The sequence below is a fragment of the Hypanus sabinus genome, chromosome 7 (genome assembly GCF_030144855.1).
Source record: "Hypanus sabinus isolate sHypSab1 chromosome 7, sHypSab1.hap1, whole genome shotgun sequence".
In the NCBI taxonomy this organism is placed as follows: domain Eukaryota; kingdom Metazoa; phylum Chordata; class Chondrichthyes; order Myliobatiformes; family Dasyatidae; genus Hypanus; species Hypanus sabinus.
The window spans coordinates 180,900,866-180,921,967 of record NC_082712.1 but is presented as its reverse complement, the minus strand read 5'-3'; the positions used below and the strand labels follow the sequence as shown (position 1 = coordinate 180,921,967).

The 21,102-nt window shown below is 43.9% G+C and overlaps 1 protein-coding gene across 1 annotated transcript in view; it reads left to right on the top strand.

The window, feature by feature from the left end:
- LOC132397453 (deformed epidermal autoregulatory factor 1 homolog) overlaps positions 1 to 21,102 on the top strand; it is a 138,579-nt gene that overhangs the window by 47,359 nt on the left and 70,118 nt on the right. Inside the window, exons 3-4 of the mRNA XM_059976268.1 lie at positions 12,188 to 12,317; positions 16,996 to 17,142. Of these exons, the coding sequence (XP_059832251.1) occupies positions 12,188 to 12,317; positions 16,996 to 17,142 (277 nt within the window). The remainder of the gene's footprint in view (positions 1 to 12,187; positions 12,318 to 16,995; positions 17,143 to 21,102) is intronic.

The following is a 21,102-nucleotide window of genomic DNA, read 5'->3' as shown; positions in this document are numbered from 1 at the left end:
CCCGGTAAAGAGAATGATCCACATTAACCCCGGTAAAGAGAGTGATCCACATGTTAACCCCAGTAAAGAGTGATCCACGTTAACCCCGGTAAAGAGAGTGATCCACATTAACCCGGTAAAGAGAATGATCCACATTAACCCCGGTAAAGAGAGTGATCCACATTAACCCCGGTAAAGAGAGTGATCCACGTTAACCCGGTAAAGAGAATGATCCACGTTAACCCGGTAAAGAGAATGATCCACATTAACCTGGTAAAGAGAGTGATCCACATTAACCTGGTAAAGAGAGTGATCCACATTATCCCCGGTAAAGAGAATGATCCACATTAACCCCGGTAAAGAGAGTGATCCACATTAACCCGGTAAAGAGAGTGATCCACGTTAACCCCGGTAAAGAGAGTGATCCACATTAACCCCGGTAAAGAGAGTGATCCACATTAACCTGGTAAAGAGAGTGATCCACGTTAACCCCGGTAAAGAGAGTGATCCACATTAACCTGGTAAAGAGAGTGATCCACGTTAACTCGGTAAAGAGAGTGATCCACATTAACCCCGGTAAAGAGAGTGATCCACATTAACCTGGTAAAGAGAGTGATCCACGTTAACTCGGTAAAGAGAGTGATCCACATTAACCCCGGTAAAGAGAGTGATCCACATTAACCTGGTAAAGAGAGTGATCCACGTTAACCCCGGTAAAGAGAGTGATCCACATTAACCTGGTAAAGAGAGTGATCCACGTTAACTCGGTAAAGAACGTGATCCACATTAACCCGGTAAAGAGAGTGATCCACATTAACCCCGGTAAAGAGAGTGATCCACATTAACCTGGTAAAGAGAGTGATCCACGTTAACCCCGGTAAAGAGAGTGATCCACATTAACCTGGTAAAGAGAGTGATCCACGTTAACCCCGGTAAAGGGAGTGATCCACATTAACCTGGTAAAGAGAGTGATCCACGTTAACCCGGTAAAGAGAATGATCCACATTAACCCCGGTAAAGAGAGTGATCCACATGTTAACCCCAGTAAAGAGAGTGATCCACATTAACCCCGGTAAAGAGAGTGATCCACATTAACCCCAGTAAAGAGAGTGAGCCACATTAACCCCGGTAAAGAGAGTGATCCACATGTTAACCCGGTAAAGAGAGTGATCCACGTTAACCCCAGTAAGGAGAGTGATCCACATTAATCCAATAAATAGAGTGATACACGTTAACTCAGTAAAGAGTGTGATCCACATTAACCTGGTAAAGAGAGTGATCCACATTAACCCCGGTAAAGAGAGTGATCCACATTAACCTGGCAAAGAGAGTGATCCACGTTAACTCAGTAAAGAGAGTGATCCACATTAACCCGGTAAAGAGAGTGATCCACATTAACCTGGTAAAGAGAGTGATCCACGTTAACCGGTAAAGAGAGTGATCCACGTTAACCCGGTAAAGAGAGTGATCCACGTTAACCGGTAAAGAGAGTGATCCACATTAACCCCGGTAAAGAGAGTGATCCACATTAACCCCGGTAAAGAGAGTGATCCACATTAACCCGGTAAAGAGAGTGATCCACGTTAACCCCGGTAAAGAGAGTAATCCACATTAACCCGGAAAAGAGAGTGATCCACATTAACCCAGTAAAGAGAGTGATCCACATTAACCCGGTAAAGAGAGTGATCCACATTAACTCGGTAAAGAGAGTGATCCACATGTTAACCCGGTAAAGAGAGTGATCCACGTTAACCCCGGTAAAGAGAGTGATCCACATTAACCCAGTAAAGAGTGTGATCCACATTAACCCGGTAAACAGAGTGATCCACGTTAACTCGGTAAAGAGAGTGATCCACGTTAACCCGGTAAAGAGAGTGATCCACGTTAACTCAGTAAAGAGAGTGATCCACATTAACCCGGTAAAGAGAATGATCCACATGTTAACCCTGGTAAAGAGAATGATCCACATTAACCCCGGTAAAGAGAGTGATCCACATTAACCCGGTAAAGAGAGTGATCCACATGTTAACCCCAGTAAAGAGAGTGATCCACGTTAACCCAGTAAAGAGAGTGATCCACGTTAACCCGGTAAAGAGAATGATCCACGTTAACCCGGTAAAAAGTGATCCACATTAACCCCTGTAAAGAGAGTGATCCACGTTAACGCCAGTAAAGAGAGTGATCCACGTTAACCCGGTAAAGAGAATGATCCACATTAACCCCGGTAAAGAGAGTGATCCACTTTAACCCGGTAAAGAGAGTGATCCACATTAACTCGGTAAAGAGAGTGATCCACGTTAACCCCAGTAAAGAGAGTGATCCACGTTAACCCGGTAAAGAGAATGATCCACATTAACCCCAGTAAAGAGAGTGATCCACATGTTAACCCCAGTAAAGAGAGTGATCCACATTAACCCGGTAAAGAGAGTGATCCACGTTAACCCCGGTAAAGAGAGTGATCCACATTAACCCCGGTAAAGAGAGTGATCCACATTAACCTGGTAAAGAGAGTGATCCACGTTAACCCCGGTAAAGAGAGTGATCCACATTAACCTGGTAAAGAGAGTGATCCACGTTAACTCGGTAAAGAGAGTGATCCACATTAACCCCGGTAAAGAGAGTGATCCACATTAACCTGGTAAAGAGAGTGATCCACGTTAACTCGTTAAAGAGAGTGATCCACGTTAACTTGGTAAAGAGAGTGATCCACATTAACCCGGTAAAGAGCGTGATCCACATTAACCCGGTAAAGAGAGTGATCCACATTAACCCGGTAAAGAGAATGATCCACATTAACCCCGGTAAAGAGAGTGATCCACATGTTAACCCCAGTAAAGAGTGATCTACGTTAACCCCGGTAAAGAGAGTGATCCACATTAACCCGGTAAAGAGAGTGATCCACATTAACCCCGGTAAAGAGAGTGATCCACGTTAACCCGGTAAAGAGAATGATCCACGTTAACCCGGTAAAGAGAATGATCCACATTAACCTGGTAAAGAGAGTGATCCACATTAACCTGGTAAAGAGAGTGATCCACATTAACCCCGGTAAAGAGAATGATCCACATTAACCCCGGTAAAGAGAGTGATCCACATTAACCCCGGTAAAGAGAGTGATCCACATTAACCCGGTAAAGAGAGTGATCCACGTTAACCCCGGTAAAGAGAGTGATCCACATTAACCCCGGTAAAGAGAGTGATCCACATTAACCTGGTAAAGAGAGTGATCCACGTTAACCCCGGTAAAGAGAGTGATCCACATTAACCTGGTAAAGAGAGTGATCCACGTTAACTCGGTAAAGAGAGTGATCCACATTAACCCCGGTAAAGAGAGTGATCCACATTAACCTGGTAAAGAGAGTGATCCACGTTAACTCGGTAAAGAGAGTGATCCACATTAACCCCGGTAAAGAGAGTGATCCACATTAACCTGGTAAAGAGAGTGATCCACGTTAACCCCGGTAAAGAGAGTGATCCACATTTACCTGGTAAAGAGAGTGATCCACGTTAACTCGGTAAAGAACGTGATCCACATTAACCCGGTAAAGAGAGTGATCCACATTAACCCCGATAAAGAGAGTGATCCACATTAACCCCGGTAAAGAGAGTGATCCACGTTAACCCCGGTAAAGAGAGTGATCCACATTAACCTGGTAAAGAGAGTGATCCACGTTAACCCCGGTAAAGAGAGTGATCCACATTAACCTGGTAAAGAGAGTGATCCACGTTAACCCGGTAAAGAGAATGATCCACATTAACCCCGGTAAAGAGAGTGATCCACGTTAACCCGGTAAAGAGAATGATCCACATTAACCCCGGTAAAGAGAGTGATCCACATGTTAACCCCAGTAAAGAGAGTGATCCACATTAACCCCGGTAAAGAGAGTGATCCACATTAACCCCAGTAAAGAGAGTGAGCCACATTAACCCCGGTAAAGAGAGTGATCCACATGTTAACCCGGTAAAGAGAGTGATCCACGTTAACCCCAGTAAGGAGAGTGATCCACATTAATCCAATAAATAGAGTGATCCACGTTAACTCAGTAAAGAGTGTGATCCACATTAACCTGGTAAAGAGAGTGATCCACATTAACCCCGGTAAAGAGAGTGATCCACATTAACCTGGTAAAGAGAGTGATCCACGTTAACTCAGTAAAGAGAGTGATCCACATTAACCCGGTAAAGAGAGTGATCCACATTAACCTGGTAAAGAGAGTGATCCACATTAACCCCGGTAAAGAGAGTGATCCACGTTAACCGGTAAAGAGTGTGATCCACATTAACCCCGGTAAAGAGAGTGATCCACATTAACCTGGTAAAGAGAGTGATCCACGTTAACTCGGTAAACAGAGTGATCCACGTTAACTTGGTAAAGAGAGTGATCCACATTAACCCGGTAAAGAGCGTGATCCACATTAACCCGGTAAAGAGAGTGATCCACATTAACCCGTTAAAGAGAATGATCCACATTAACCCCGGTAAAGAGAGTGATCCACATGTTAACCCCAGTAAAGAGTGATCCACGTTAACCCCGGTAAAGAGAGTGATCCACATTAACCCGGTAAAGAGAATGATCCACATTAACCCCGGTAAAGAGAGTGATCCACGTTAACCCGGTAAAGAGAATGATCCACGTTAACCCAGTAAAGAGAATGATCCACATTAACCTGGTAAAGAGAGTGATCCACATTAACCTGGTAAAGAGAGTGATCCACATTAACCCCGGTAAAGAGAATGATCCACATTAACCCCGGTAAAGAGAGTGATCCACATTAACCCGGTAAAGAGAGTGATCCACGTTAACCCCGGTAAAGAGAGTGATCCACATTAACCCCGGTAAAGAGAGTGATCCACATTAACCTGGTAAAGAGAGTGATCCACGTTAACCCCGGTAAAGAGAGTGATCCACATTAACCTGGTAAAGAGAGTGATCCACGTTAACTCGGTAAAGAGAGTGATCCACATTAACCCCGGTAAAGAGAGTGATCCACATTAACCTGGTAAAGAGAGTGATCCACGTTAACTCGGTAAAGAGAGTGATCCACATTAACCCCGGTAAAGAGAGTGATCCACATTTACTGGTAAAGAGAGTGATCCACGTTAACCCCGGTAAAGAGAGTGATCCACATTAACCTGGTAAAGAGAGTGATCCACGTTAACTCGGTAAAGAACGTGATCCACATTAACCCGGTAAAGAGAGTGATCCACATTAACCCCGGTAAAGAGAGTGATCCACATTAACCTGGTAAAGAGAGTGATCCACGTTAACCCCGTTAAAGAGAGTGATCCACATTAACCTGGTAAAGAGAGTGATCCACGTTAACCCCGGTAAAGAGAGTGATCCACATTAACCTGGTAAAGAGAGTGATCCACGTTAACCCGGTAAAGAGAATGATCCACATTAACCCCGGTAAAGAGAGTGATCCACGTTAACCTGGTAAAGAGAATGATCCACATTAACCCCGGTAAAGAGAGTGATCCACATGTTAACCCCAGTAAAGAGAGTGATCCACATTAACCCCGGTAAAGAGAGTGATCCACATTAACCCCAGTAAAGAGAGTGAGCCACATTAACCCCGGTAAAGAGAGTGATCCACATGTTAACCCGGTAAAGAGAGTGATCCACGTTAACCCCAGTAAGGAGAGTGATCCACATTAATCCAATAAATAGAGTGATCCACGTTAACTCAGTAAAGAGTGTGATCCACATTAACCTGGTAAAGAGAGTGATCCACATTAACCCCGGTAAAGAGAGTGATCCACATTAACCTGGTAAAGAGAGTGATCCACGTTAACTCAGTAAAGAGAGTGATCCACATTAACCCGGTAAAGAGAGTGATCCACATTAACCTGGTAAAGAGAGTGATCCACGTTAACCGGTAAAGAGAGTGATCCACGTTAACCCGGTAAAGAGAGTGATCCACGTTAACCGGTAAAGAGAGTGATCCACATTAACCCCGGTAAAGAGAGTGATCCACGTTAACCGGTAAAGAGAGTGATCCACATTAACCCCGGTAAAGAGAGTGATCCACATTAACCTGGTAAAGAGAGTGATCCACGTTAATTCAGTAAAGAGAGTGATCCACATTAACCCGGTAAAGAGAGTGATCCACGTTAACCGGTAAAGAGAGTGATCCACATTAACCCCGGTAAAGAGAGTGATCCACATTAACCCCGGTAAAGAGAGTGATCCACATTAACCCAGGTAAAGAGAGTGATCCACATGTTAACCCGGTAAAGAGAGTGATCCACATTAACCTGGTAAAGAGAGTGATCCACGTTAACTCAGTAAAGAGAGTGATCCACATTAACCCCGGTAAAAAGAGTGATCCACGTTAACCCCGGTAAAGAGAGTGATCCACGTTAACCCCAGTAAGGAGAGTGATCCACGTTAACCCCAGTAAAGAGAATGATCCACGTTAACCCGGTAAAGAGAGTGATCCACGTTAACCCCGGTAAAGAGAGTGATCCACGTTAACTCAGTAAAGAGAGTGATCCACATTAACCTGGTAAAGAGAGTGATCCACGTTAACTCAGTAAAGAGAGTGATCCACATTAACCCGGTAAAGAGAGTGATCCACATTAACCTGGTAAAGAGAGTGATCCACGTTAACCCGGTAAAGAGAGTGATCCACGTTAACCCCGGTAAAGAGAGTGATCCACGTTAACTCAGTAAAGAGAGTGATCCACATTAACCTGATAAAGAGAGTGATCCACGTTAACTCAGTAAAGAGAGTGATCCACATTAACCCGGTAAAGAGAGTGATCCACGTTAACCCCGGTAAAGAGAGTGATCCACATTAACCCCGGTAAAGAGAGTGATCCACATTAACCTGGTAAAGTGATCCACGTTAACTCGGTAAAGAGAGTGATCCACATTAACCCCGGTAAAGAGAGTGATCCACGTTAACCTGGTAAAGAGAGTGATCCACATTAACCTGGTAAAGAGAGTGATCCATGTTAACCCGGTAAAGAGTGTGATCCACATTAACCCCGGTAAAGAGAGTGATCCACGTTAACCCGGTAAAGAGAGTGATCCACGTTAACCCCGGTAAAGAGAGTAATCCACATTAACCCTGAAAAGAGAGTGATCCACATTAACCCGGTAAAGAGAGTGATCCACATGTTAACCCCGGTAAAGAGAATAATCCACATTAACCCCGGTAAAGAGAATGATCCACGTTAACCCCAGTAAAGAGAGTGATCCACGTTAACCCGGTAAAGAGAATGATCCACATTAACCCCGGTAAAGAGAGTGATCCACGTTAACCCCAGTAAAGAGAGTGAGCCACATTAACCCCGGTAAAGAGAGTGATCCACATGTTAACCCGGTAAAGAGAGTGATCCACGTTAACCCCAGTAAGGAGAGTGATCCACATTAATCCAATAAAGAGAGTGATCCACGTTAACTCAGTAAAGAGTGTGATCCACATTAACCTGGTAAAGAGAGTGATCCACATTAACCCCGGTAAAGAGAGTGATCCACATTAACCTGGTAAAGAGAGTGATCCACGTTAACTCAGTAAAGAGAGTGCTCCACATTAACCCGGTAAAGAGAGTGATCCACATTAACCTGGTAAAGAGAGTGATCCACGTTAACCGGTAAAGAGAGTGATCCACATTAACCCGGTAAAGAGAGTGATCCACGTTAACCGGTAAAGAGAGTGATCCACATTAACCCCGGTAAAGAGAGTGATCCACGTTAACCGGTAAAGAGAGTGATCCACATTAACCCCGGTAAAGAGAGTGATCCACATTAACCTGGTAAAGAGAGTGATCCACGTTAACTCAGTAAAGAGAGTGATCCACATTAACCCGGTAAAGAGAGTGATCCACGTTAACCAGTAAAGAGAGTGATCCACATTAACCCCGGTAAAGAGAGTGATCCACATTAACCCCGGTAAAGAGAGTGATCCACATGTTAACCCGGTAAAGAGAGTGATCCACATTAACCTGGTAAAGAGAGTGATCCACGTTAACTCAGTAAAGAGAGTGATCCACATTAACCCCGGTAAAGAGAGTGATCCACATTAACCCCGGTAAAGAGAGTGATCCACGTTAACCCCAGTTAGGAGAGTGATCCACGTTAACCCCAGTAAAGAGAATGATCCACGTTAACCCGGTAAAGAGAGTGATCCACGTTAACCCCGGTAAAGAGAGTGATCCACGTTAACTCAGTAAAGAGAGTGATCCACATTAACCTGGTAAAAAGAGTGATCCACGTTAACTCAGTAAAGAGAGTGATCCACATTAACCCGGTAAAGAGAGTGATCCACATTAACCTGGTAAAGAGAGTGATCCACGTTAACCCGGTAAAGAGAGTGATCCACGTTAACCCCGGTAAAGAGAGTGATCCACGTTAACTCAGTAAAGAGAGTGATCCACATTAACCTGATAAAGAGAGTGATCCACGTTAACTCAGTAAAGAGAGTGATCCACATTAACCCGGTAAAGAGAGTGATCCACGTTAACCCCGGTAAAGAGAGTGATCCACATTAACCCCGGTAAAGAGAGTGATCCACGTTAACTCAGTAAAGAGAGTGATCCACATTAACCCGGTAAAGAGAGTGATCCACGTTAACTCAGTAAAGAGAGTGATCCACATTAACCCGGTAAAGAGAGTGATCCACGTTAACCAGTAAAGAGAGTGATCCACATTAACCCTGGTAAAGAGAGTGATCCACGTTAACCCCGGTAAAGAGAGTGATCCACATGTTAACCCGGTAAAGAGAGTGATCCACGTTAACCCCAGTAAGGAGAGTGATCCACGTTAACCCCAGTAAAGAGAGTGATCCACATTAACCCCGGTAAAGAGAGTGATCCACATTAATCCAGTAAAGAGAGTGATCCACGTTAACCCCGGTAAATAGAGTGATCCACATTAACCCCGGTAAAGAGAGTGATCCACGTTAACCCGGTAAAGAGAGTGATCCACGTTAACCCCGGTAAAGAGAGTAATCCACATTAACCCTGAAAAGAGAGTGATCCACATTAACCCGGTAAAGAGAGTGATCCACATGTTAACCCCGGTAAAGAGAATAATCCACATTAACCCCGGTAAAGAGAATGATCCACGTTAACCCCAGTAAAGAGAGTGATCCACGTTAACCCGGTAAAGAGAATGATCCACATTAACCCCGGTAAAGAGAGTGATCCACGTTAACCCGGTAAAGAGAATGATCCACATTAACCCCGGTAAAGAGAGTGATCCACATGTTAACCCCAGTAAAGAGAGTGATCCACATTAACCCCGGTAAAGAGAGTGATCCACATTAACCCCAGTAAAGAGAGTGAGCCACATTAACCCCGGTAAAGAGAGTGATCCACATGTTAACCCGGTAAAGAGAGTGATCCACATTAACCCCAGTAAGGAGAGTGATCCACATTAATCCAATAAAGAGAGTGATCCACGTTAACTCAGTAAAGAGTGTGATCCACATTAACCTGGTAAAGAGAGTGATCCACATTAACCCCGGTAAAGAGAGTGATCCACATTAACCTGGTAAAGAGAGTGATCCACGTTAACTCAGTAAAGAGAGTGCTCCACATTAACCCGGTAAAGAGAGTGATCCACATTAACCTGGTAAAGAGAGTGATCCACGTTAACCGGTAAAGAGAGTGATCCACATTAACCCGGTAAAGAGAGTGATCCACGTTAACCGGTAAAGAGAGTGATCCACATTAACCCCGGTAAAGAGAGTGATCCACGTTAACCGGTAAAGAGAGTGATCCACATTAACCCCGGTAAAGAGAGTGATCCACATTAACCTGGTAAAGAGAGTGATCCACGTTAACTCAGTAAAGAGAGTGATCCACATTAACCCGGTAAAGAGAGTGATCCACGTTAACCAGTAAAGAGAGTGATCCACATTAACCCCGGTAAAGAGAGTGATCCACATTAACCCCGGTAAAGAGAGTGATCCACATGTTAACCCGGTAAAGAGAGTGATCCACATTAACCTGGTAAAGAGAGTGATCCACGTTAACTCAGTAAAGAGAGTGATCCACATTAACCCCGGTAAAGAGAGTGATCCACATTAACCCCGGTAAAGAGAGTGATCCACGTTAACCCCAGTTAGGAGAGTGATCCACGTTAACCCCAGTAAAGAGAATGATCCACGTTAACCCGGTAAAGAGAGTGATCCACGTTAACCCCGGTAAAGAGAGTGATCCACGTTAACTCAGTAAAGAGAGTGATCCACATTAACCTGGTAAAAAGAGTGATCCACGTTAACTCAGTAAAGAGAGTGATCCACATTAACCCGGTAAAGAGAGTGATCCACATTAACCTGGTAAAGAGAGTGATCCACGTTAACCCGGTAAAGAGAGTGATCCACGTTAACCCCGGTAAAGAGAGTGATCCACATTAACCCGGTAAAGAGAGTGATCCACGTTAACCAGTAAAGAGAGTGATCCACATTAACCCTGGTAAAGAGAGTGATCCACGTTAACCCCGGTAAAGAGAGTGATCCACATGTTAACCCGGTAAAGAGAGTGATCCACGTTAACCCCAGTAAGGAGAGTGATCCACGTTAACCCCAGTAAAGAGAGTGATCCACATTAACCCCGGTAAAGAGAGTGATCCACATTAATCCAGTAAAGAGAGTGATCCACGTTAACCCCGGTAAATAGAGTGATCCACATTAACCCCGGTAAAGAGAGTGATCCATGTTAACCCGGTAAGGAGAGTGATCCACATTAACTAGGGGGTGATCCACATTAACCCCGGTAAAGAGAGTGATCCACATTAATCCAGTAAAGAGAGTGATCCACGTTAACCCCGGTAAATAAAGTGATCCACATTAACCCCGGTAAAGAGAGTGATCCATGTTAACCCGGTAAGGAGAGTGATCCACATTAACTAGGGGGTGATCCACATTAACCCCGGTAAAGAGAGTGATCCACATTAATCCAGTAAAGAGAGTGATCCACGTTAACCCCGGTAAATAGAGTGATCCACATTAACCCCGGTAAAGAGAGTGATCCATGTTAACCCGGTAAGGAGAGTGATCCACATTAACTAGGGGGTGATCCACATGTTAACCCCAGTAAAGGAGGTGATCCACATTAACCCAGTAAACAGAGTGATCCACATGTTAATCCCGGTAAAGGAGGTGATACTCATTAACCCGGTAAAGGGAGTGATCCACATTAACCTGGTAAACAGAGTGATCCACATTATCCCGGTAAAGAGAGTGATCCACATGTTAACCCCGGTAAAGAGTGATCCACATTAACCCGGTAAAGGGTGTGATCTACATTAACTAGGGGGTGATCCACATGTTAGCCCCAGTAAAGAGAGTGATCCACATTAACCCGGTAAAGGGAGTGATCTACATTAACTAGGGGGTGATCCACATGTTAACCCCGGTAAAGGGGGGTGATCCACATTAACCCCATAAAGGGAGTGATCCACATTAACCCGGTAAACAGAGTGATCCACGTTAACCCCGGTAAAGAGTGATCCAATTAACCCGGTAAAGGGAGTGATCCACATTAACCCGGTAAAGAGAGTGATCCACATTAACTAGGGGGTGATCCACATGTTAACTTGGTAAAGAGAGTGATCCACATTAACTAGGGGGTGATCCACATGTTAACCCGGTAAAAAGAGTGATGCACATTAACTAGGGGATGATCCACATGTTAACTCGGTAAAGAGAGTGATCCACATTAACTAGGGGGTGATCCACATGTTAACCCCGGTAAAGAGAGTGATCCACATTAACTAGGGGGTGATCCACATGTTAACTTGGTAAAGAGAGTGATCCACATTAACTAGGTGGTGATCCACATGTTAACCCCGGTAAAGAGAGTGATCCACATTAACTAGGGTGTGATCCACATGTTAACTTGGTAAAGAGAGTGATCCACATTAACTAGGTGGTGATCCACATGTTAACCCCGGTAAAGAGAGTGATCCACATTAACCCTGTAAAGGGGGTGATCCACATGTTAACCCCAGTAAAGAGAGTGATGCACATTTTGACTCTGGTTAAGAAAGTGATCCACATATCGCTGTCCACACATGGATAGCTCTACTGTGCAATGGACAGTTACTGTCCACACAGAGATTAGTTTGTTGTGTATCCCAGCACTTTCTTTGTTTCCATCTGTGATTATGTGTGGTTGAACTGTGTAATCCAGGTATTTTTTGTTGCTGACTGTTTGATGCAGACAGTATTGAGGATCTCTTGGTCTTTTGTAGTCAGGAAGAACCACACTTCAGATCGGAGAAGGACTGCCCACAGACAAAGCCACTCTGATAGTGGTTCACACCGACGGCAGTATTGTCGAAACAACGGGATTGAAGTCATCTAGTACACCTATAACCCAAGGTACTGACCCATACTAAAACTGTGTTACAGGCTCCTTGTGGATCCTGTGACAAGAGAGCTCTGTGATTGGGGTGGTGGTGTGGGACAGTGGGGAGGGGTTTGAGTCAGCTCTCGGTGGTGAGATTCAGTAGGTGAGGGGTTGAGTGAACTGTACTCTGCTTTCTGTATTGTGAGATCAGGGGTGAGGTTTGTCGGTGAGTGAGTGACCATATTGTGCACTCTGTATTGTGAAGTCGGGGTTGATTGACTGAGATTGGGAAGGGGATGGTGAGTGAATGACCATACTGTCGTTTGTTCTCTCTCTCTCTCTCTCTCTCTCTCTCTCTCTCTCTCTCTCTCTCTCTCTCTCTCTCTCCCCCTCTCTCCCTCTCTCCCTCTCTCCCTCTCTCCCTCTCTCCCTCTCTCCCTCTCTCCCTCTCTCTCCCACTCTCTCTCTCCCCCCCCTCTCTCTCTCTCCTCTCTCTCTCTCTCTCTCTCTCTCTCTCTCTCTCTCTCTCTCTCTCTCTCTCTCCCCTCTCTCCCCCACCCCCATGGAGCTGCGAGAAAGTGCTGCCTGTTTTCACATGAACGTTCAGAATTCAATCTGTTTTCAGGAAACTCGGGCTTCAGATAGTGGCTTTTGTGGTGCAATGTGTTGCTGGTGAGATGTGGAAAACCAATAAGGACAGGTAATTTCTCTTTGGTACTGAGAGCTCAAAGGTATTATATAGGTTAGAAATCTACAGCACATTACAGGCCCTTCTGCCCACAATGTTGTGCCAACCATGTAACCTACTCTAGAAAATGCCTAGAATTTCCCCACCACATAGCCCTCTATTTTTATAAGTTCCATGTACCTATCTAAGAGTCTCTTAAAAGACCCTATTGAAATCGTCTCTGCCACCTTTGCTGGCAGTGCATTCCACACACCCACCACTCTCAGTTTTCCACTGTGTGAAAAATTTACCTCTGACATCCCCCTTGTACCTACTTCTAAGCACATTAAAACTATGCCCCCTCGTGTTAGCCATTTAACCATGTAACAATTACAGCACGGAAACAGGCCATCTCGGCACTTCTAGTCCATGCCGACGATTACACTCACTTAGTCCCACTGGCCCGCACACAGCCCATAACCCTCCATTCCTTTCCTGTCCATTACCGAACCTGCCTGTACCACTTCTACTGGAGCTCATTCCACACAGCTACCACTCCCTGAATACAGAAATTCCCCCTCGTGTTACCCTTAAACTTTTGCTGCCTAACTCTCAAATCATGTCCTCTTGTTTGAATCTCCCCTACTCTCAATGGAAAAAGCCTATCTACATCAACTCGATCTATCCCCCTCATTATTTTAAATACCTCTATCAAGTCCCCTCTCAACCTTCTACACTCCAAAGAATAAAGACCTAACTTGTTCAGCCTTTCCCTGTAACTTAGGTGCTGAAACCCAGGTAACATTCTAGTAAATCTTCTCTGTAATCTCTCTATTTTGTTGATATCTTTCCTATAATTCGGTGACCAGAACTGTACACAATACTCCAAATTCGACCTTACCAATGCCTTGTACAATTTTAACATTACATCCCAACTCCTATACTCAATGCTCTGATTTATAAAGGCCAGCATACCAAAAGCTTTCTTCACCACCCTCTCCATATGAGATTCCACCTTCAGGGAGCTATGCACCATTATTCCTAGATCACTCTGCTCCACTGCATTCCTCAATGCCCTACCATTTACCATGTATGTCTTATTTCAGCCCTGGGAAAAAACCTCTGGCTATCCACACGATCAATGTTCACCTCTCATCCTCCATTGCTCCAAGGAGAAAAGGCTGCGTTTACTCAACCTTTTCTCATAAGACACACTCTCCAATCCAGGCATCATCCTTGTAAATCTCCTCTGCATTCTCTCTATAGTATCCACATGCTTCCTGTAGTGACATGACCAGAACTGAACACAGTACTCCAAGCAGGGTCTAATTAAGTTCTTACGTAGCTGTAAGATTACCTCCCGGCTCTTAAACTTATTGCATAAGACAGAGAGGACATTGCTGCTGGGACAGGTCTCTGTGACTGGACTGGGCTGTCATGTTCAACAGTTAGAGAGTCACATGACTATACATGACTAATGTGCACAGGCCCTTTGGCCCAACTCATCCATGCCAGCCAAGTTCCTTATAGAACATGATGTATTTGTCTGTATTTGGTTCATATCCCTCCCTAAGTCTCTACCCCCTGCATGCCTCAGTGCCTTTTACATCCATCCTTACCTCTTCCTCCAGCAGTTCATTTCACATATCCACCAGCCTCTATGTAAAAAATATGCCTGTGTTAATACATGAAGCTATGATGTAGTAGCCATTACAGAGATTGAGAGAAGGGCAGGGTGAGCAGCTCATCATTCCAGGATTCAGATATGATTGACCCCAAAAGAGGGTAATGTAAAGGGGGGGGCATGTTGCACTACTGATCAGGGAGAGCATCACAGTGTTAATTGCTGAGAATATGGCAGTGGATTTTAGTCAAGCATTTGACATGATCCCTCATTGACTAATCTAAAAGATTAAGGCACATAGGATCCAAACTAACCTGTTAGATTGGATTCAAAATCAGTTTGGCCTTAAAAGACAGAGGGTACTTGTGGAGGGATGTTATTCTGACAGTAAGTCTGGGAACAGTGGTGTTCTGCAAGGATTGATGTTAGAATTTTATATATGCTCACTGACCACTTTGTTAAATACCTCCTATACCTAATAAATTGGCCACAGAGTATATATTCATGGTCTTCTGCTTTAAGGTTCAATGTGTTGTGGATTCAGAGATGCTCTTCTGCACACCACTGTTATAAATGAGTGCCTATTTGAGTTACTGTTGCCCTCCTGTCAGCTTGAACTTGTCTGGCCAGTCTCCTCCGATCCCTCTCATTAATAAGGCATTTTTGCCCACTAAACTTCCACTCACTGGATGTTTTTTTTTGCTTTTTGCACCATTCTCTGTGTACTCTAGAGACTATTATGTGTGAAAATCCCAAGGGATCAGCATTTCCTGAGATACTCAAACCACCCCATCTGGTACCAACAATCATTCCACAATCAGTCACTTAGATCACATTTCCTCCCTATTCTGATGTTTGGTGAACAACAACTGAACTTTTTAATCATGTCTGCATGCTTTTGTGCATTAAGTAGCTGCTACTTAATTGGCTGATGAGATATTTGCATTAATGAGCAGGTGTGTAGGTGTACCTAATAAAGTGGCCACTGAGTGTATAGGGTGTGGGTCAGCTTGCAGATGACACAAAAAAATGGAACTGTCAAATACTAAGCGGTATAGGCTGAAAGCTTAATAGACATTTATGAGGCAAGTTTTTTTACACTGAGAGTGATGAGTGCCTTAACAGGCACCAGTTGCCAGGGGAGATAGTGGAATCAGATCAGATAGCTGTATTTAAAAGGCATTTAAATTGACACATGAACAGATGGGGAATAGAACAACATGGACCGCGTGCTGATAGGTCATGTTTAAAATGGCATCATGATTGACACAGACATGATACCTGTGCTGAAACTTTATGAACACAGAACAAAGAAAAGTACAGCACAGGATTAGGCCCTTCGGCCCACAATGTTGTACCAAATCAAATAAATTAGTAATCAAATGGCCAACTAAAAACTAATCCTCTCTGCCTACACAATTTTAATAACCTACCATTTCCCTTACCTTCACGCGCCTATTTATACTTCTCTATAAAGCCCCTCATGTATCTGCTCCTACTGTCACCCCAGGCAGCGCATTCCCATTCCCATTCTGACACGTCAGTCCATGCTTTATTCTGCTGTCACAATGAGGCCACTCTCAAGATGGAGGAGCAACACCTTGTATTCCATCTGGGTAGTCTCCAACCTGATGGTGTGAACATTGATTTCTTGAACTTCCGGTAATGTCCACCCACCTTCACCATTTCCCATTCCCATTTTTCTGTCACCTTATCTCCTCACCTGCCTATCACCTCCCTCTGGTGCTCCTCCTTCTTTTCTTTCTTCCATGGCCTTCTGTCCTCTCCAACCAGATTCTCCCTTCTGACCTGTATCTCTTCCACCAATAAACCTTGCAGCTCTCTACTTCACCCCCCACCTCCCAGTTTCACTCATCACCTTGTGTTTCTTCCTCCCCTCCCCCCACCCAACTCAGACACCTCACCTTTTTTTTCCTGTTCTGCTGAAGCGTCTCGGCCTGAAATGTTGACTATACTCTTTTCCATAGATGCTGCCTGACCTGGTGAGTTCCTCCAGCATTGTGTGTGTGTTGAGCACATCCAGGCACCCACCACTCTCTGTAAAAAAAAACACTTGCCCCTCACATCTTCTCTGAAATTACCCCTCTCTCATTAAATGGATGCCCTCTGGTATTAGACATTTCAACCCTGGGAAAAAGACAGTCCGTCTACTCTATCTATGCCTGTCGTAATCTTATAAAACTTTATCAGATCTCTCTCTGCCGCTCCAAGGAAAACAAGCAAAGTTTATTCAACCTCTCTTTATAGCACATGCCCTCTAATCCAGGCAGCATCCTGGTGAACCTCTCCAAATAATCCTCGATCCATGATAGCTGACCTACCAAGTTGCACCTTGTGTAAACTTGAGGAAAGAGGTGTACTTGTGACATTAACATTCCTTCTCTTGGTTTGACACTAGGTCCACAGACTCCATCCACTCCTCTGACATCAGGCCCTGACAAAGATGGGACTAAATACAACTGGGATCCTTCTGTGTATGAGAATGAACTACCAGTCCGATGCCGAAATACAAGTGGCATTTTGTTTAAAAACAAGTTGGGTTCTGGTAAGTTGCATTTCTTCTTCCTGCTTCTCATCCAAGGCTTTTACAGATGAGTTGAGATTTTTTTCTGTGATAGATAAATCATGAGATAATGGGTGTAGCTTGCCACTCTGGGATGGTGTAGGTGAACTCAATGGGTTTGGATGTTTCCGGTCCAGCATCTCCTTTGTTGTTTGGGATACTGGGATACTGTCTGGGGCTCCTGATGCTGTGTGTTGTCCAAGGTGAAAGAAAGTGTGATGTTTCTCATTGATCTAAATCCTCAAAGTACCCATATATTCTTCAGTAGTTCTCTGCCCCTTAAGGGTGTCATAGCTGGTAGGGTGTGATAGTGGGGATGATGTCCCTCTGTCTATTAAATGCTCCCAATGGTGTGCATTCCAAATAGCCTCTGACAACCAAGTCCAGCCTTCCTGAGTGGCTTAGCTGCTAAGCCTAGTGAAACCATTCCAAATTAGTGGAAGGGGCAAATTACTGGTGCCTTGAAACTATTTGCTTCGGGTAGATGGGGCTCATCAGCTGTGGCTGGCAGCTCATAGAAGAGAAGGAAAACTCTGATCTCAAACCTTCACTGCCTTGCGGTTATGGGAGGCTTTGGGAGTAATTGCCAAGGAAAAATCTGGAGCTGGAGACCCTAAGACAGACCTATGTTGAGTTCAATGCTGACTGGCAACTCCTGCTGCTGGTGTCCAACTGTATCGGTCACTACCATTCCTTTGGATTCATCAGCTCCTTAGAGAGGGTAAGCCTGCTATATGGGCAACAACTTGCTGTCCATATTGTACTGCCCTTGGCTTGTGTATCATGTAGACAGCTAAGAGGCAACATCCATGGTTGACCCTGACCAGCCGACAGCCTCAAGACAACTTGCTTCCCTGTCCTCTATACAATTATTGTATCATCTATAAACTTGCTAATCATGCCAACTACTTTCTATTCGAAACCATCTTTGGAAACGACATAAAGGATTGTTTTTTACCAATCCTTGCATCACACCACTATGCACTGGCATCCAAACTGAAAACAACCCTCCCCTACCAATCCCTGACTCCTTCCACCAAGACGACAGTATATTTAATTTGCTGTCATACCTAGATCCCATGTATTCTGCCCTTCCACATGGAAATAAGTCCCTTCTGGTACCCTTCCACCACTGATGACGCCACATTGTGCTGTAGTTTCTTGTTTTGTCCTTTTAGACATTTCATAAGACAAAGGAGCAAAATTAGACCATTTGGCCTATCAAGTCTACTCCATTCCATTATGGCTGATCCATTATCTCTCTCAACCCCATTCTCCATAATCTTTAATGCCTTTTGATGCCCTGACTAATCAAGAACTTACCAACCTCTGCTTTAAATATATTCACTGACTTGACATCCACAGCAGACCGTGGCAATGGATTCCACAGATTCACCACCCTCTGGCTAGTTCCTCCTCATCTCTGTTCTAAGTGGACACCCCTCTATTCTGAGGCTATGCCCTCTGGTCCTAGATTCCCTCACTGTAGGAAACATCTTTTCCATATCCATTCTATCTAGGCCTTTCAGTATTCGACAGGTTTCAATGAGATCTCCCCCTCATTCTTATAAACTCCAGCAAGTACAGGCCCAGAGCCATCAAACTCTCATATGTTAATCCTTTCATTTCTGGGATCAGTCTGTGAATCTCCTCTGGACCTTTCTTAAATAAAAGCACATTAACCATGGGTACCTCAATCATGATTTTCAAAGATATAAAACTTCCTGCTGGGGCTTCAGGAATATCCAACCTTGCTTCTTTTGTTGTCTTGGGATACACCTGGTCAAGCCCCAGTATTTGTACACCTCTGGAAACTTCCACCAGAGGAATGAAAATTGCAAATATTGCTCAGCTCTTTAAAAATGGAGGGAGGCAGAAGAAAGGAAAGTATAGGCCAGTTAACCTGAGTTCAGTGGTTGGGAATATGTTGGAATCCATTATTAAGGATGAGATTTTGGGGTACATGGAGGTACATATTAAAATAGGCTAAAGTCAGCATGTTTTCTTTAAGGGAAAATCTTGTCTGATAAATCTTTTGGAATTCTTTGAAGAAATAACAGGCAGGACAGACAGTCAGTGGATGTTGATTTCTTGAATTTTCACAAGTCTCACAAGAGACTGCTTAACACAAAACACCCCATGGTATTATAGGAAAGATGGTAGCATGGATAGAAGATTTGCTGATTGGCAGGAGGCAAAAGAATAGGAATAAAGGGGCCTTTTCTGGAGTTCAGAAGATTGAGGGTGAACCTCATTGAAACCTATTGAACATTGGAAGGCCTAGATAAAGTGATGTGGAGAGGATGTTTCTAATAGTGGAGGTGTCTGGGACCAGATGGCAGAGGCTCAGAACAGGTGTGGAGGCCAAGACATTGAGTACATTTAAAGTGGAGTTCTTGATTAGACAGGGCATCAAAGGTTATGGAAGAATGGGGTTGAGAGGGTTAATAAATCAGCCATGATGGAATGGCAGAGCAGAATTGATGGGCCACTGGCCTAATTCTGCTCCTCTGTTATATGGACTCTATGCACTTCATGAGCTCCCACACCTCTTTCTCCATAATATTGATATATTCCAGGATATCACTGTTCTCTGCCCTGAACTCACTCATTTCCATGTGCTTCTCCACTATAAATACTAATGAGAAACCTGCTCACCTGCTGTGGCTCCACAAATAGTTTCCACACTAACCTTCAAGGGGCCATCCTCTCTACCCTATAAGCCTTTTGCTCTTTATGAATTTTCAGAATCTCCTTTGCTTCATCTGCTGGGGATTTCTCATGTCTCCTTGCTGTCCTGATTGCCTTCTCGATCATTATACTCCTCAAGGGACTCATTTGATCACAGGCGCCTTTACCTTACACGTGCTAACTTTCAGGTTCCTGATAATCTTGTCTTTCACTTGAACAGGAACATACTGGCCATGAATTCTGCTTATCTCACATTTAACAGCCTCCCACTTGTCAGATGTTCCTTGACCAACTAACAGCCACTCCTAACCAATCTGTGCAGCTTCCTGTCTCATGCCATAAATATTAGCCTTTGCCAATTTTAAAGTTCAAAAGTTCGAAGTAAATTTTATCATCAAAGTACATATATGTCACCTTATACAACTCTGAGATTCATTTTCCAGCCTGTATACTCAACGAATCTATAGAATAGTAACTACAACAGGATCAGTGACAAATCAACCAGAGTGGAGAAGACAACAAACTGTGCAAACGCAAATATAAATGAATAGCAATAAATAACGATAACATGAGATAACAAGATAAAGGGTCCTTAACGTGAGATCATTGGTTGGGGTAACATCTCAGTGGATGGGTCAGGTGAGTCTAGTTATCCCCTTTTATTCAAGAGCCTGATAGTTGTGGAGTAGTAACTGCTCTTGAACCTGGTGGTGCAAATCCTGAGGCTTTTGTACCTTCTACTTGAAGGCAGCAGCAAGAAAAGAGCATGGAGGGGATCTCTAATGATGGAAGCTGCTTTCCCTTGACAGTACAATTAGTATGTTAATTTGTGGATAAGTCCTATCTTTTTCCATGATTGCAATGAAAATCAGGATTATTGGTCCTGGTCCCAAGTGCTCCTTCACTGACACTTTGCTTATTTGTCCAGTTTTGGTTTTGAACAGGAAAATGACTATAGTGCCCTCTCTAGTTGGGCCATTTATGTCTCTAAATCTTTCCTGGGTATGCTTAGCAAACTCTGGCCCATGTACTCCCTGAGCATTATGGTAGGCTCAGTTGAAATTAGTGAAATGAAAATCACCTACTTATTATGGCTGTATTTTCTGTTTTTGGATTTTGATGTTTTTTAACATAAGGTTCATTTGGAAGTGAGGAAAGAGGAACAAACCTTGCTGTTTTGTAATAATTTTGTTAAGTGTTGATAGAACAAAGAACATCTAATAAAGATAGTAATAGAGGTCTAGTAAGTGA